This window comes from Hylobates moloch, unplaced genomic scaffold (genome assembly GCF_009828535.3).
Source record: "Hylobates moloch isolate HMO894 unplaced genomic scaffold, HMol_V3 SCAFFOLD_10, whole genome shotgun sequence".
Lineage (NCBI taxonomy): Eukaryota > Metazoa > Chordata > Mammalia > Primates > Hylobatidae > Hylobates > Hylobates moloch.
Window position 1 is genome coordinate 23,553,074 of NW_026652285.1, and position 18,316 is coordinate 23,571,389.

The 18,316-nt window shown below is 38.7% G+C and overlaps 2 protein-coding genes across 5 annotated transcripts in view; one reads left to right on the forward strand and one right to left on the reverse strand.

Annotated features, from left to right (window-relative positions):
* IKZF3 (IKAROS family zinc finger 3) overlaps nt 1-3,692 on the reverse strand; it is a 106,865-nt gene extending 103,173 nt beyond the window's left edge. The window contains exon 1 of the mRNA XM_032163496.2: nt 3,499-3,692. Coding sequence (XP_032019387.1) covers nt 3,499-3,505 — 7 coding nt within the window. The 5' untranslated portion in view covers nt 3,506-3,692. The remainder of the gene's footprint in view (nt 1-3,498) is intronic.
* A 3,893-nt stretch (nt 3,693-7,585) lies between these two features.
* ZPBP2 (zona pellucida binding protein 2) lies at nt 7,586-16,542 on the forward strand. Of its 4 annotated transcripts, none has more exons than XM_032162612.2 (8): nt 7,586-7,790; nt 7,933-7,998; nt 10,103-10,228; nt 10,888-11,049; nt 11,696-11,914; nt 12,469-12,551; nt 14,676-14,856; nt 16,079-16,542. In XM_032162612.2, exons 1-8 carry the CDS (start codon nt 7,739-7,741, stop codon nt 16,204-16,206), a joined length of 1,017 nt encoding a protein of 338 aa, XP_032018503.1. In that variant the 5' UTR covers nt 7,586-7,738; the 3' UTR covers nt 16,207-16,542. The 4 variants fall into 4 exon arrangements, with proteins under 4 accessions (XP_032018503.1, XP_058301545.1, XP_058301546.1 ...); XM_058445562.1 differs by having other exon boundaries at nt 7,596-7,790; nt 14,676-14,869; nt 16,079-16,211; XM_058445564.1 differs by lacking the exon at nt 7,586-7,790 and adding an exon at nt 9,666-9,806 and having other exon boundaries at nt 7,935-7,998.
* The last annotated feature ends 1,774 nt before the right edge of the window (nt 16,543-18,316 follow it).

The window sequence follows — 18,316 nt, forward strand, 5'->3', positions numbered from 1 at the left end:
AAACCAAATACCGCATGTTCTCACTTACAAGTGGGAGCTAAACACTGGGTACACATGGACTGTTATGAATTAATGTGACCCCCAAATTAGACACTGACAACCCCAAAACGGGGAAGGGTGGGAGGAGGGCAAGGGTTGAAAAACTTGAAAAACTACCAATAGGAAACTATGCTCATTATTTGGGTGACAGGATCAACAGAAGCCCAAACCTCAGCATCACATAATATACTTATGTAAGAAACCTGCACATGTACCCCCTAAATCTAATTTTGTTAAAATTGGCTTTGACAGTCTAGCAAAAAATATCCTATAACATTTTTGTTTTCCAAGCTTTCTTTTTCAATTACAGTTTAAGTGCTTAAAAAATTACTGAGTTTTATCAAAGAATTACTAGCCCCAATCTCCTACTTTAAAAATTTATTTAAATAAAATGCATCAGAATAAACATAATAAAAAGTACTTTTTCAGCACTATTTTAATTGAATGCAACAAATTCGAAGGCCTTCTATGAACCAGAAACTGTCTTTGGCATTCAGTGTACAAAAACAAGACACAGTCTCTGTTCTCCAGAAGCTTAAAGACCAGAAGGGGAATAAACATCTAAATCAATAAATAATTTCAACACAATGTGGTAGAAGTATACACAGAAAGGAGAGGCCCTTAGCTGAGGTGAAGGAACATGAGAGACTGGGTAGGGGTGATCACCAGAAGGCACTAGGTCATCAGAAGAGGTCATCAGAAGAAGGTCATCGTAGAGCCTTCATGGCGATGATGCCTGGGCAGAGTCTTGAAAGATGAGTAGCCATAAGCAAGTGGAGAATAGATGAACATAATAGCAAAGACATGGAAGCATGAAACAGCATACTGGATTAAAGGAAGCACAAACAGGAATTTTGAAAAATTATGTTCTACCAGGACGCCACGGCCTTTCTGTGGCTTTTGTTTCTTAAAACCTTCGTATTTCATCCTCCATACACTCACAACGGAGGGCAAACAGATTCCATCATCTACAGTCTTTATCTCTGTTAATCTCAGCCATCCAGAACATAGAAAGGGACCTGAAACAAAAAACTACTACCACAAAATCTATGTGGTAAGAAATATAAGCTGACATCAAGAAGCAGACAAAAATTGTACAATATCCTAGGTATGTTTGGTGTAGGGGCATTCAGCTCAAAACCCCTGTGAGAATATATTATGGAATAATACATGATCTGATGGTGAGAACAGTAACTCAAGAGTTGCCGAGATAAACTTATCTCTTGTGTACCTTGCTTATAAAGCAGGGAGCTGCGTAATAAATATACTTAGAAAAATCTTTACTCAATATTGTTAAAAATAAAAATGTTTTACATTAAATAAGAAGTGTGCCATTACCTGTGAAATTCATATTTGTGAACCACCTCATTTCCCGACCATAACAGACAGAAGAGATGTTATAGTACAAATAATAAAATTTAGTGATTCATAAAGAGTCTTTGGGTAGAAAATATTTAAGGTCACAGATTGTGAGAAAATTAAAAAGTTATAGCTTCTGATTTAGTATATTCATTAAATCTTCATTTCTACAAGATTTCTATTTCAAAAGCTTATTCATCTGACAACTTCATACATAGAAAGTCTCAATAAATTAATTAAAAGATAAATGAATTTGTTAAATGACTTTATATGCTGAAGGAATTATATACAGTATTGCATTGTACAATAAACTGTTATGAATCAATGTGACCCCCAAATTGGGCAGAAAATAAAGGTATTCCATGAAGTATTCTACTTTCTTACATTGCCAAGAGAGGTATACACTATAGACCAAATCTCTATTCTAGACTGAGATCAAAACCACAAGATGATATAAAAATATTTTAAATATCAAAAACATGGGCCAGATTAGTCTATTTTGGGTAGCTATAATGAACTAGATATTTTACCACATCAAATACTCTATCTGCAAAGGACCTGACATTAAAATAGCCAAATTCACATAATTAAACTCTTTTTAAAATGTAAATGTTAAAATTTTTTCATTAAGCATAACCTATACTATCTATCTCCATGGACCTATAAATTTAATCTAATCATGTAAACACAACTTTAAAAAATTATTGATCTATATTCTCTTTCCATTTATAGTCTACACATTCTAAATTAAATTCTACACAAGTTTTCATTCTTTTCTTCTTAAGGGAGTCTTCATCCAGGCTTATTAAACATCTGTGTTAGTACACCAATAACCTAAGATACGCTAGTTTCTTTATTGCACATTAAATAAATGAATTTGGAAGTATTAACATTTATAGAGAAATACTCCAGTTTCTGTGGATTTACACGATTCTGTACATTATCCTTGATATGTGGTACGGTTAAGGCTAGGAAAAATAGTGTCAGAGTACTGATTTATAATTTCATAAAAACAAATTAATCATTTGTAATAATTAAAGCATAAGAGCTTTTCAAAAGTTATTTTTCCCATAGTATACAACAGCCCGACTTTTTTTTCTTGTTATTGGCCAATAAAACGTTTGTTAAAAATTACACTTCAATAAACCATTATTTAAATGTTAAAAATGCAAAATTTTTAAAGTTTTCAAGCCCTAATTTAAAAAATTAAAAGCACAAAGTTTGTGATATTTTAACAACTTCATATACTCTAGAAATAAAGCTGCCAAAGATCAGTTCATTGTTAATTAGAGATCCTTCCATTATTACGAAGAAAATATCCACAATCTTCATATTTATCAAAGTAACATTTTAGTTAGGTGTCAATATCTCATTTTTAATAGAATGAAATTCTGAATTTCTTAATCCCACCATCTCCCCCGAGTTGAGATGCATTTGCCATTTTCAAGGTTTTAGAAACCATTGTTGAAAAGACCACTGAAGAGTTTACAGTAGGTATCCCAAGGAAGTATAGAATGAAAAATGTTTGAGAAGCAAGGATAGTGTTACGACTTTCAAAATTAATTCATATGAAACTCCTAATGTGAACCTGATTTTTGCATTGGGTAAAGAAGACTCATTAGAAGATCGAGTTCCAAGGGAACTGCAAATGCCAACCGCTTTAAAATGTACCTTTCCCATATGACACCATTTACCCTTGGAAGAAAACAAGTTACTCAGATTAGCCTAATTCCAATAAACACTGAGGCCATGAAGGAAAAAGTATCCAAAAGGGTTGGTTATTCCACCCCTAGATTTGCAGCCATTTCAGGGACACCCCTTAAGTGCTCCTCCTCTGCAGATGTAGGGTAGACCCCCCATGTCTGACAACCCTTTAGAAATAAAATTGCGAAGAAGTTATCACTTTCCAAAGGGCGGGGGAAGGACAAGTGAGAGACGTAAGAGAACCGACGCGCTTTGTCCTCTGAAATACCTCATATTTACTTTTGACAAAAGAAGTAAATAGAAGCAAAACTGAGATTCAGAAGAAACTCTTTCTGCTGCTTGCACAGGTCAAGTTTCTCAAAGACCCCGGAGAAAAGAAGCGGGCTGGAGGCTCACCTTCCATGTCGCTGACGGGCCAGGCTGGAGCTGCAACTGTGGCTACCCGGCCTCTCCACGTGCTCCTGCCTTCGCCTGGACTCAGCGCGCAGCTGGCGGGAGATTCCCGGCGCGGGGAGTCCCCGGGATCCGGCAGCCGCGTCGGCGCAGACTGAAAGGGGCAGGAGCCGGCGACCTGCCGGTGCGCGGGGTTACAGCGGCGCTGGCTGGCGGCGGCTTTAAAGGACGCTGGCCGCGGAGTGCCGCGGGTTCCGCGCCTCAGCCCCCTTTTGAATGTCAAACCTAAGGAACCCCGACAGGATGGAAATGTCGCATCACTAAATTGTCTCAAAATGTCTATTTTAGAAGGATAATGGATGAGAAAAGTAACATCACACGGAGGGTTGGGGGTCAGCCTTGCTTTCTTGGCAAGCTCAAGTTCAAAGACGTTTATCTTAAATTGAGGAAGATCTGGAACTTTTTGTCTAGATTCAGTGATTAACAGCCGTGGAAAGTATCAGTGAGAACCCCCTTCTTTCAAAGTATTTTTTTTTTCCTTCCTCACTTTTTCATTTCACATGGTAAAAGTTTTTGGTCCAAGTTTTCGGAAAGACAGCTGGAAAGGATTTTGGCACTTCTATCAATTCAACTTTTTAATTTTGGGGAGCAATTATCTCACTTTTGTTTTCCCTCTGGGAACTGCTTGATTTATTTGCCACCACTCACACAATACTACCCACTCTATATAAATACAGGGAGTGTTTCATAGAGTGTGTTTATTTTCTCCCAGCCTGCCTTCTTCTAAATACACACCTCACAAAAATACATATATGATGTACCAGAAAATTAAGCAAAGAAAGTAGAGCTAAGGGTGGAAGGTGGGGGCAGTAAGATTGTAAAATTAACTTAAAGATGTTAGTATACAGATATGTATCAGTCAACATCTTCTCCCAACACCCTCCCTACTGTCCAGAGGTAAAGCACACATTTGACTGCAGAGAGAGGAAAGGGGAAGTGACCACAAAACTGTTTTTCAAAGCAGAACTTTTCTTCACATTGAGGTCTAAGGGACATTCTTCAGGTGAGCCCTTCTAAAGATACCCAGCGTGTTGGACAATATACGAATGAGTCTCAAAAGGCCACTGTCACTGCTATTAGAAAATTATATTAGCACATACAAATATATTTGAGACTTAAGGTTGAGGGTTTGTGCATTAGCTGTCCATATCAGAAGAAATCCACAAGTTAAAGTATACATGCTGTAATTTTATGAATTGTAGTTTTAAACCATAGTATGTCGTTGGTATAGGCAGTCTATGTGATGTGTGTATATAGTATATATAAATATATTCAAGTGGGTAAAAAACTACACTGGCTTTAAGCACCACAGTAGCATCTCTATAACTGTATGAGTTGGGAGTTCTGCAGGATGACAATTTTGGAGAAATACTCTAAACACTAGGTCTAATTTTAGTACTGAAAGGGGAAATTTGTTGTTTGTTAGTTTCTAAAAGCAAAAATAGCACATCAAAAGTAGCAGAAGAGGAACCGTAAAATTTCACAGGGATGGTATGAGGATGAAAAGTTATTTGGTTATGAAAAAGTTGTAGGCCAGGCGCAGTGGCTCACGCCTGTAATCCCAGCACTTTGGGAGGCCAAGGCAGGTGGATCACGAGGTCAGAAGTTCGAGACCAGCCTGGCCAACATGGCAAAATACTGTCTCTACTAAAAATACAAAAATTAGCTGGGCGTGGTGGCGCATGCCTGTAATCCCAGCTACTCGGGAGGCTGAGGCAGGAGAATCGCTTGAACCCAGCAGGTGGAGGTTGCAGTGAGCTGAGATCATGCCACTGAACTCCAGCCTGGGCAACAGAGCGAGACTTCATCTCAAAAAAAAAAAAAAGTTGTAAGGAAACTTTATGATTTTCCATTACAATGTTCTTCTGTATATTTGACAGTGGAACGTGTTAGTACTCTGTAAATAGTTCAATACTGAGTATTTCAGACTCCCGAGAGTGATACTTAAGGGGATTAAAAGTGGATTGGTAAAATAACCTATGTAGCTACTCCACCTTCAAGGAGATGCAGCATAAATCCCCACTCTTTAAGTGTGGGTGCACAAAGTGACATCCTTCCGAAGAGTATAGTATGAAAGCAGGGGAATAAGTTGACAGTGGTGAAACCTGACAAACAGTACCTCAGCCAGCAGACCAAGGTTAACATCAAGCGATAAGGCATGTTGATAGTAGGTCCCCTTGATATGATGTGATGAGAATGTCATTTTATCTCTGTAATCTGCCGCCTAAGAATCCATAATTCTAGTCTAATATGGAGAAAGACACCAAATTCCAGTAGAGAGACATTCTACAAAATACCTCACCAATTAAAGCCACGTCAAGACCTTCAAACACAAGAAAAGTCTGACACAGCCAAGGGGAATCTAAGGAGATACGATGACTATAGGTAATGTGGCTTCCCGCATGAGATCCTGGAGCAAAAAAACAAACGAGGTAGGGAGGACATTGAGTGAAAAACTAAGGAAATCTGAATAAAGTTTGGACTTCAGTTAATAGTAATATATCAATATCCGTTCATTAATTGTAAGAAATGTACCATACCAATGTAAGATGTCAATAACAGGGAAAATCGGGAGGGAGTATGTAAAAACTCTCTGTACTGTTTTTGCAATTTTTCTGTAAATCTAAACCTCTTCTAAAATGAAAAGTTTATGTAAAAAGAGTGGATGGGTACTTCTGACAGACAACTATTACTCATTTGGTTAAGTCTCCTCTCATAGGATTTAGTTTATCACATAGGATTTACAAGGATCAATTACTTACAATAACCGAGAAGTCAATAAAACACACTGTGGATATATAATGTACTTTGACTAAAACTGGAATGACGAACTTGTAGGGAATCAAAGATAATGCCTAAATCTGTCTTCATTATCATCACCTTAAGAAGAGAACAGTTGAGACCAGACCACGAATCCAGACATGGTAACTGACAATGGGTGGATCTGACTCACTGAGTCACATTTCATGGCTTATGCTATATAGGTAAAATTAACAGTGACTAAAAATGAAATTACTGACAAAGGTTGCTCCTGGACCATATGAGAGAGTCCAAGTACTGACTCGGCTCAAAGGAAATAAAACCGAAAACTCTTGGTCTCACCCAAAATAACCATTCTGCACCCTGTCTGAACCTTGGGCTCTCTCTACTAACCAGCCTACTCAAAACCACTACTGAGGGTGGTGTCCCGCTGCTAAGAAACAGACAACACACAGGGCCTTTCGGGCCACCAAACTAGTGGCCAGGAAGGAACCATCAAAGACGCGGGCATGATCCCCTTTGGAGCTCCCCGATCTTGACTAATCATCCATCCCTACAGAAAAGGCCAGTCGGGCTCCATCCCTACAGAAACGGCCAATGGGCCTTACAATTGGGCCCATTTTTAAAGCAAGGTCACTTCATCAACCTAGATACGTTTGCACTGGGGGAGGTCTCTCACATAGCCTCATACTTGAAGTGAAAATGAAGATTCAACGTTCCTCTAGAGTGGGAAGGCCCGGAGGCGCCTTCTTGGCTCAGTAGTGGCTCTTCTGGGTCTTGGTCTTGCTGGTAAAGAATGCAATTAGGTAAAAATCGCGTGTCAGTTTGAAAGAGATTCGACACACAGTTTCAGCGTTCATGAGAAGAGAGGCGTAGGAAATCCCCACGCGGGCCTCTGCTTCACGTGAGGAGAAAATTGTCACAAGTCGCTGCCTTCCTCAGGTCCCCTTCCTAGGGGATTCCTCATCGCATCCCCTAGCCGCCCTACCCCACCACGGTCCTTGGGACCCGCGGTGTTCTCTCTCTCCTTGATCCCTCCATCCCCTAGACTGGGGACTCCCCGGAATGCGACACCGTGGCTTCTTTTCCTTTATTCTCTTCCTCCCTTCCGCTCCGCTCAGGGCCAGGAGCGCGGGAAAATGGCGCCGGAGGCGAGGCGCGAAGAGTTCGCATGCCTGCTGCCGCGTGGGCGCGAGAGGATCTGGCGTTCGCCTGCAGCGCCGTCGCCCCGCCCCCGCGCGCGAGAATCGAAGCGCGCATGCGTTCTCCTGCGTGTCCGCTCTCGCGGTGGCTACCGACTGTTAGGGGAGGCGACCCTGGCTTTCTGCTCTGCACTGTGGAGGAGGTGGGGAGGTGTTGGGCCAGGGCTGAGGTAGGAGGGAGTCTGTCCCTCGACGCCTCCTGCGACGCCAGCCCCTGAGCCATGATGCGAACGTGGGTCCTACTCTCCGCGGTGCTCTGGTGCCTCACAGGAGGTGGGGCTCCCTCCCCCCGGTCCCCAGGCCTCTCCCTCTGCCCTAGCTTCCCGGTCCTGCCTCCTTCGCCTCGCCCTGCCCTGCCCGACTCTGAACCCCGCTCCTCTTCTAACTAAAAGTCAGTGTTTTCTTCCCTCCGCAGTCCGATGCCCGCGTTCTACCTTATTCAATGCGAAGGGCTTCATTTATGGCAAGACAGGACAGCCAGGTAATAAGGGCCTCTGCACACGCGGGCCCATTGGAGGGGCCGGAACTGCGAAGCTCTTCCCGGAAGAGCTTTCTGGAGAGTAGGGGAACGAGCCAGCGTTTATTGAGCATCTATTATACTAAGCATCTGCTTGGCAGTTCACGACGGTCGCATTTTTTCATCCTTACAGCGACCCCTATTGTGTCGCCTTGCCTTAAAGCCTTACAGCTCACAAGGGGCTGGGATTTATTCCAGATCTCTCTCTCTCTGATGCCATCTCACTTCCAGGTGTCTCTGCTGCTTTGCAACGCGGGAAACTCTCGCAAAGGAGTGATTTCCAAGGCCTTATGTTTGGAATATCTTTAATCCTCCCCTTATTAACTGGAAAAACTCCCACGCATCCTGCAGGGCTCAGCTCAAATGTCCTTTATCTCTGCAGTGAAACTTTCCCAAGGAAAATTAGTTACATTGCTAATTTCAGATAAATTGAGCCAGTTGATAGAATTTGTCATGTTTAGACTCCTTCTGTGTTTGGGTTCTCTCCCCGACCCCCAACCAAATTGTAGGACGTTGTCTTTATGTGCTCAGAGCCTGGCATTCAGTAGGCTTTAAAATTAATATCTTTCTGGGTTGCAGTGATTCCAAGCATACCATCGTTCTGTCCACCAAACCAGAAACAAGTAATCACACATCTTCCTAGTATGCCTCACATAGGCTTAATTATTGTTCCCAATGGAGAAAATTTACAGTTAAACATCAGGTTTCCCTTAGGGTAATCATGATCATCTTTCTTTTTTCTTTTCTTTCTTTCTTTCTTTCTTTCTTTCTTTCTTTCTTTCTTTCTTTTCTTTCTTTTCTTTCAACAGTCTCACTCTGTCGCCTAGGCTGGAGTGCAATGGCACAATCTTGGCTCACTGGAACCTCCGCCTCCTGGGTTCAAGAGATTCTCCTGCCTCAGCCTCTCTAGTAGCTGGGATTACAGGCGTGCGCCACCACACCTGGCTAATTCCTGTATTTTTAGTAGAGACAGGGTTTCACCATGTTGGCCAGGCTGGTTTCGAACTTCTGACCTCAGGTGATCCGCACGCCTTAGCCTCCCAAAGTGCTGGGATTACAGGCATGAGCCACAGCACCAGCCAATCTTTTTTTTTTTTTTTTTTTTAAAGACAGCATCTCGCTCCCTTGCCTAGGCTGGAGTGCGGTGGTGTGATCTCGGCTCGCTGCAACCTCAGCCTCCTGGATTCAAGCAATTCTTCTGCCTCAGCCTCCCAAGTAGCTGGGATTACAGGCGCCTATCACCATGCCTGGCAAATTATTTTTGTATTTTTAGTAGAGACAGGGTTTCACCATGTTGGCCAGGCTGGTCTTGAACTCCTGAGCTAGGTGATCCACCCACCTCGGCCTCCCAAAGTGCTGGGATTACAGGCATGAGCCATCGCTCCCAGCTGATCATCTTTAAAATAGTTTTGCTGAAGTCTTTTTCTGAACTTTCTTTGAGAGGGAGTCTCCCTCTGTTGCCCAGGTGGGAGTGCAGTGGTGCAGTCTCGGCTCACTGCAGCCTCTGCCTCTCGGGTTCAAGCGAGTCTCCACCCTCAGCCTCCCGGGTAGCTGGGATTATAGGCCCGCATTACCACGCCAAGCTAAGTTTTGTATTTTTAGTAGAGAGGGGATTTTGCCATTTTCTTCAGGCTGGTCTCAAACTCCTGGACTCAAGCGATCCGCTGCCTCGGCCTTCCAAAATGCTGGGATTACAGACATGAGCCACCGTGCCCAGGCCTTTTCTGAACTTTGAATTGCTTCCACCAACCCTCCAAAAAATTATGATTTGAGTGAGTTCTGAATCTGTACATTAAAATGAACTTTAAATGTATCGTGTATTTTTATAAACAAAACTGTAATATGGAAAAATATCATGACTCATGACTAATAGTGTAGAGTTTTAAAAAACTTACTATGAGAAGCAAAAAGGACTTCAGACGAGCGTTCTAAATGTTATATATTGATTTTTAAAATAGTGAAATCCAACAAGAACTAATTCGTGTCTTCAGCACAAAATGGTAGGAGTATATTTCTTAATTTAACTTTGCTATATAATGTAGTTATACATTATTTTATTTCATCACAGACAAAATATATGTAGAGTTACATCAAAATAGTCCAGTCCTTATCTGTATGGATTTTAAGCTTTCTAAAAAAGAAATAGTGGACCCCACCTACTTATGGATTGGGCCTAATGAAAAGACGTTAACAGGTAAATTTGATTTTAATGTGTACTTTTTTAATGATATGAACATATTTTTAGAAAATCACTATTACTTATTGGAAAGAACAAATTGAAATTTAATTTTAATGGCAGTTTCTCTTGCTCCCTACTTAGAAAAATCATGTTATATTTTGGCCACTTCCTTATTTTCTCCTTATGCAAAAACTGAAGCAGTAATTTTTGTGCCCTGCTTCTCAGAGCTGTATTAATTCAAAGGTCTTTATAAAACCTAAAATTTATCATTGTAGTACCAGTATTGTAGCACCAATAGGAGATGAAATATCTAATATATAATTTTTCATCATGTTAGAGTGCCTTGGAACGTAAGTATTATTAATTAGTTTCCATCTTGTCTGAAGAAATTGTATAGTACTGCAGAGCAGTGTAATCTCTTTTTCTGAATTACTGGTATGAACCAATTGAAACTAGATGCCAAGAAACAAAGAAAACCAAAATATATTTCAAAAGTGTACTTAACTCATGTAGTCTTCCACAGAATAATATGACAGAATTAAGATTTTGTGGGATTCTTAAAGTTGAGATAGTTCATTAATTTTAAAAATTTTTGTATCTATTTGTAACTCCAAGTGTACTAAATAATGCTTGATATGTTATATGTTAAATAAGTAATTTACTATTCTGTTTAGGAAATAATAGAATAAATATAACTAAAACTGGACAGCTGATGGTGAAAGATTTTTTGGAGCCTTTGTCTGGACTTTACACATGTACTCTTTCTTATAAGACTGTTAAAGCAGAAACCCAGGAAGAAAAAACAGTCAAAAAGAGATATGACTTTATGGTCTTTGGTAAGAATTTAGGCACATTTTAACTTATACATTTAGTTTGTATCATAATTAAGTGTATGGTTTCTTCATTTAATGAAAATGAGCCTGTAATAGGTGACTATCACCAATTATGACTTACAAAATATTTCAGGATGTATTTGACTAAGCAAACTCTTAAGTTGACATCAAGATAGTTTATCCTAAATAATCTTCTTTCAGCTCCCTACTTGCCTCTATCTAGATATGCAAGCACATCTACTTTATCACAATTTAGCAGGTAATTTAAAAACTGATCTTTAATTCTATAAAAGCAAGTTAATGATCCTTTCACTGGGTTGTGCTGACAGCAATGACAATTTCTATGAATTAAGGCCCTCCCCAAAAAGTCTTTCTTTTTCTTGATACAGTTATCTATATAGCCAACCCACAGAAGCCATTTCTCTTGTTGTGCCAAGTAGATAATTATCAGATGAAAATAACATTTTCATTAAAGTTAATAGTTTTATGTATTTTTGTGAGGACTAACTGATAAAATGTTATTAGATAAGTTTCTATGCTGATTGCAAGATTGATGGGATTTAGTATTACATGGTATTTGAAAATTGTTTGGTAGAGGAAATTAATGCTAGGCACGATTGTTTTCACTCTTGTCTTTCTTTTTTTAAAGCCTATCGGGAACCTGATTATTCATATCGGATGGCCGTACGTTTCACCACAGACTCTTGTATAGGGAGATACAATGATGTATTCTTTAGAGCGCTAAAGAAAATCTTGGATGATCTAATATCTGATTTGTCATGCCATGTCATAGAGCCATCATATAAATGCCATTCTGTTGAAATTCCAGAACATGGCCTCATACGTGAGCTATTTATAGCATTTCAAGGTAAAATTTTTAAAATTTCTTTAATTTTGAATTTAGTCCTGAACCATAATAGATTGCAAAATTAATTACCATATTAATATAAGATATTTTAAAAGTAATAGGTCTTACATATTTGTTAAGCACTAAAGTATGTGGTTGACCTTAGCCTGTTTATGGTTTTAAAACTTAACACACTAATTAATTACTTTCAAATATGACATATTGTTGCTTCTTAAAAATCAATATTAATACAGCCTTTATGCAGCTAATATTTCACTTATAACTTCTTACAGAATTTTAAATTGTATTTTTGAAAACTTAGTAAAAGTGAATAACCAAACCAAATTCATTTCTATTCATTTTAAAGCCTTGTAGTTACTTACATTAGCCCCCAGATGGAGTGAAACCATCGAGTATAAATTATTCAAATTGTGCACCCTGTTTTATTACTAGGATTAGATAGCTGAGCTAAACACGTGCCTGCATGCACACGGAATTCAGCACTTGGACCTTTATTGAAATGTTTGGAACTTTTCAGAATCCCTTTGTGAATCTATCGTTTTTTTTCTCTTCAGTTAATCCTTCTGTGCCAGGGTGGAAAGATGCTTGCGATGGACCTGTTGACTGTGAAGATACCACTAATCATAATATCCTCCAGGTGAGAATTTCATGGTAAGGAAGAAGTATTTGTCTTTTTCTTTTTTTAGAGACAGGGTGTCACCCAGGCTGGAGTGCAGTGGTGCGACCATAGCTCACTGCAGCCTGAAACTCCTGGGCTCAAGTGATCTTCCTGCCTCAGCCAAGGAGGAAGTATTTGAAAATCAATAAAGCTATTTAAAAAATTTTTGTAAATACTTCGTTGTATTGAAACGTTTCTTTAAAAACCTATTTCTCCATCTTGTGAATATTTATCAATAATAAAAACATTTCTAAGGAGGAAACAAATTATTTTTTAAAAAAAGAATATAAAGTATTAATAATATTGATTTTTTAAGTATTATTGATTTTTGGTTTCAGTTTTTTAAACTGAGATTATGAGATTCTTATTTCAAGATGTGATTTTTTTTTCTTTCTCAAAAGAGAGCTGGAGTATCAAGATGTGTTATTTTGGAGTAGCACATCTGTAATATTAGATAGTTCCCAAGGTTAGTATTATGTATTTTATCTATGACCGAAGGATAGATCCCTGGTCTTTGTTCCCCAAATGATGATTAAATAGTGGCTTAAAGAACAACTTCACAAACATGTCACCCTACGTTAAGCCAATGGTGCTTCCAAAATTATATCTATATTGGTCATAATAGTTGCTCTCCCCTCTACCATCCTCAGAGGCTAAGGACATAGTCTTAAAAATCCCTTCACTCTCTGGTCTAGTTCCTGAGCTCATATCCTTAATTGATATTGTGCATGGCTTATGAGAAGCACTTAGTTAAAATTAGTTATTATTAAATTCTGTGCTCAAAAACCCAAAATTTACATCATCGGTTTATAATGCTTTTAAAGAAAAGTCTTTTTTTTTTTTTTTTTTTGAGACGGAGTCTTGCTCTGTTGCCCAGGCTGGAGGTGCAGTGGTGGCCATCTCAGCTCACTGCAACCTCCACCTCCCAGGCTCAAGCAATTCTCCTGCCTCAGCCTCCCAAGTAGCTGGGACTAAAGGTACACGCCACCACACCCAGCTAATTTTTTGTGTTTTTATCAGAGATGGGGTTTCACCATGTTGGCTAGGCTGGTCTCAAACTCCTGACCTCACGTGATCTGCCCACATCTGCCTCCCAAAGTGCTGGGATCACAGGTGTGAGCCACCGCGCCTGGCCAAGAAAAGTCTTACTTTCCATTTTGCTTGACTCTTTTTCTTCGATGATCATGGAAATTAGATATAATGAACACCCAATTATCTACATATGGGATAGACATTGCAAATAATTCAAAACAAGTTTTTTAATCTTATTTTTTCTTTTCATTTTATTTTGTTTTGTGTTTGAGATGGAGTCTCATTCTGTCACCCAGGCTGCTGTGCAGTCTCAGCTCACTGCAACCTCTGCCTCTGGATTCAAGTCATTCTTGTGCCTCAGCTTCCCGGGTAGCTGGGATTACAGGTGCCTGCCACTACACCTGGCTAAGTTTTGTATTTTTTAGTAGAGACGAGGTTTCACCATGTTGGCCAGGCAGGTCTCGAACTCGTGGCCTCAAGTGATCCACCCACCTCTGCCTCCCAAAGTGCTGGGATCACAGGCGTGAGCCACCACGCCCAGCCTAATCTTAATTTTTATTTTTATTTTTATTTATTTATTTTTTCTGAGACGGAGTCTCACTCTGTCGCCAGGCTGGAGTGCAGTGGCATGATCTCGGCTCACTGCAACCTCTGCCTCCCAGGTTCAAGTGATTCTCCTGCCTCACCCTCCTGAGTAGCTGGGACTACAGGCACATGCCACCACGCCCAGCTAATTTTTGTATTTTTAATAGAGACAGGGTTTCACCATGTTGGCCAGGATGGTCTCGATCTCTTGACCTCACGATCTGCCCGCCTTGGCCTCCCAAAGTGCTGGGTTTACAGGCATGAGCCACCACTCCCAGCCAATTTTTCTTAACCATTGCACATATTAATTGACAACAGTTGATAAGGTCAAGGCTAGACTAATTTTGGTGTTAACACTCACCTTTTCAGGAATTTATCTACATAAAGTATAGCATGCTTATAGTACATTATTGCCTGTGATACTGGAGGATAAATTTGGTTCATGGTTTAGTAATTGTACCTTTCTCTGATATTTTTCAACCTTAGGCAAGAGATCGAATAGTAGAATTTTTTTGGAACCAAACATATATTTTCTACCATAACCTTAATAAAACTCTACCAGCAATGCATTTTGTGGACCACAGTTTGCAAGTAGTACGTCTGGATAGCTGTCAACCAGGCTTTGGAAAAAATGAAAGTCTACACAGTAATTGCGCTAGCTGTTGTGGTAACTATAAAATGTAAATTTCTAAATATTTAGGTTATAGAGTCAGAAGAATAAGTAATTAACTTGGCATAACTGAATAGAATCTTTACAGTGATTCTGTTGTTACCAAAAAAATATATATATTTAGCTAAAGGGAAGTAAAAATTCAAAGCCCCAATTTTTTTTTGTTTTTTTGAGATAGAGTCTCACTCTGTCACCCAGGCTGGAGTGCAGTGGCATGATCTGAGCTCACCACAATCTTCGTCTCGCGGGTTCAAGTGATTCCCCTGTCTCAGCCTCCCCAGTAGCTACCACAGCTGGCTAATTTTTGTAAAAAGTAGAGACAGAGTTTCACCATGTTGGCCAGGCTGGTCTCGATTGAACTCCTGACCTCAAAGGATCCGTCTGCCTTGGCTTCCCAAAGTGCTGGAATTATAGGTGTGGGCTACCATGCTTGGCCCTTTTTTTTTTTTTTTTTTTTTTTGAGATGGAGTCTGGCTCTGTCACCCAGGCTGCAGTGCAGTGTGGCACAGTCTCAGCTTACGGCAACTCTGACTCCCAAGCTCAAACCATCCTTCAACCTCAGCCTCCTAAGTAGCCAGGATTACAGGTGTGCAAGCTGTAAGTTTTGTATTTTTACTGACTAATTTTTGTATTTTTAGTAGAGACAGAGTTTCGCCCTGTTGCCCAGACTGGTCTTGAATTCCTGAGCTCAAGCAATCTGCCTGCCTTGGCCTCCCAAAGTGCTGGGATTACAGGCATGAGCCACTGCGCCCAGCCAAAGCCCAAATTTCTAAATATAGTTATTTTAATGTATATTAACTCTTCCTGATGTACTCTCTTGTATTATAAACATTTCTATAATGTTCTGTCTTAAGCTACTGTACAATGAAGGAAAACAGAATGGTCCTACCTAGAAAGCAGAGAACTAGGAAATAGGAACTAGAAAACTAGAAATAGGAACTCATAAATGGGGCACTGCAGAAGATACTGTAAAATGCTGATAGTAAAAGAAAAAATAGGATTCTTACTTTCTCCTATCTTTAAGATCATCAAGTTATAAAGTTTGAAACTCACATAATCTTCTACAACTTAAATGGGCTGAACACTACCTGGTATAATATAGGTACCGAAATGGTGTGATATTAAAGGCAGATTTATATTGTTGGTATAGAATACCTCCAAGTGGTAGAGGCATAAAATACCTCTAAATTATAATTACTACCTGTGTTTTCCTCTGCAGTGGTTTGTAGTCCTGCAACTTTTAGTCCTGATGTTAATTTAACTTGTCAGACCTGCGTTTCCGTCCTTACCTACGGAGCTAAATCTTGCCCACAAACTTCAAACGAAAATCAGCAATATGAAGATTAGAGGCGAAAGCATTGTTACTTACTTGTGGAAGTCGGGGACCTGAGATGATTTTCACATCCCAGAGCATCATAGATAGTTCTGTTAAGTAAAATCAGTAAGACCAAACCACTGGAAAACATGCATTTTAGAAACTTTAAAATAAATGGTTAACATGGCATTTCTAAGAAGGCATTTAATCCAGTATCTCTAGTGTACAAAGGAAACTTCAAGTATTAATGGATGATTTTTAATGAAATGTTTTATTGTTTACAAACGGTATGTTGCTGTGTACCTAAGAGTATAGTAAGGTCAAGGACAGTATCAAAGTATAATAAAATAAAAATTTTATACTCTCCATATATTTGTTTGGAATCACTCTTGTATGATATAAAGGCATGTATGTTATCTTTGTATTAGAACCAAAAAAGTTATTTATTTTGGTCCCTATGATTTTATTTTTTAAGATAAATTAATATACTGTATTTTTTAAAGTATAGGTTTAGGTTTACAGAATAATAGAGCAGATAATATATAGAGTTCCGTATACCCACCGCACCCCATACCCTCATTCCTCCTTACACAATTTCTCCTATTATTAAGATGTTGCATTAGTGTGGCACATTTGTTACAAATGATGAACCAATATTAATTTATTATTAATTATAGCCCATAGTTCACATTAAGATTCATTGTGTTGTGAGGTTATGTGGGTTTTGACAAATTCATAATGGCATGTGTGCACCATTGCAGTCTCATACAGAATAGTTTCACCACCCTCAAAATCCTCTGTGCTTCACTTATTTATCCCTCCCCCTGAGCCCTGGCAACCACTGATCTTTTTACTGTCTCTACAGTTTTGCCTTTTCCAAAATGTCATGTAGTTGGTTGGAATTATGCAGTATGTAGACTTTTTAGACTGGCCTCTTTCACTTAGCAATATGCATTTAAGGTTCCTCCATGTCTTTTTGTGACTTGATAGCTCATTTTTTATTGCTGAATAATGTTCATTGTATGGATATAGCATAGTGTGTTTATCCATTCACCCATTAAAGGAAATCTCAATAGCTTCCAGTTTTTGGTGATTAAAAATAAAGCTGCTATAAACATTTGTGTGCAGGTTTTTGTATGAACATAAGTTTTCAACCCAACTGTGTAAATAACCTAGGAATATGACTGCCGGAGTGTGACTGTGTAGTTTTATGAGAAACTACCATACTGTCTCCCAAAGTGGCTTACCATTTTGCATTCACCAGCAATGAAAAAGTATTCCTGTTATCCTTATACTTCCCAGCATTTGGTATTGTTAGTTTTTTTTTTATTTTGACCATTCTAATAGGTGTATGGTGGTATTTTATTGTTTTAATTTGCAATTCCCTAATGACATCTGATGTTGAACATCTTTTCATATGGTTATTTGCCATCTGTGTATCTTTTTGGTGAGGTGTCTGTTCATATCCTTTGCCCATTATTTAATTGGGTTCTTAATTCTCTTATTGTTGAATTCTAAGAGTTCTTTGCATATATATATATATATACACACATATATATATACACACCTATATATACATATATATACACACCTATATATACACATATATATACACATATATATGTGTATATATACGAATACATATATATGTGTATATATACATATATATACACATATATATGTGTATATATATTTTGTTTTTTTTGAGACAGGGTCTTGCTCCATCGCCCAGGCTGGACTTTGTATATTTTGGATACACATTTTTTTTAGTTAATCTTCCAATTTATTTTCTTAGTAACTTTAAAAGATGTTAAGTTTATTAACACAATAAATTAAATACTACATTAATAGATTGCAACATATATGCATGTAATATATATGATAAAATTACAAAAGACAAGAAAGAAAGTGAAGCAATGTTGAAGGCAAGGTTCTGTATTTTCCTAGAACTAAGTTTCCATATTAATCTGAAGTAGACTGTGATAGGATAATACGCATATTGCAATCACTGGCACTACCACTAAGAAAACAACTGAAATAATGCAACTCAAAAACAGAAAAACTAAAAATCTACACTGGAAAACATTATTTAACAAAAAAGAAGCCAGTTAAAGATAACAACAACAACAACAAAAAGACAGG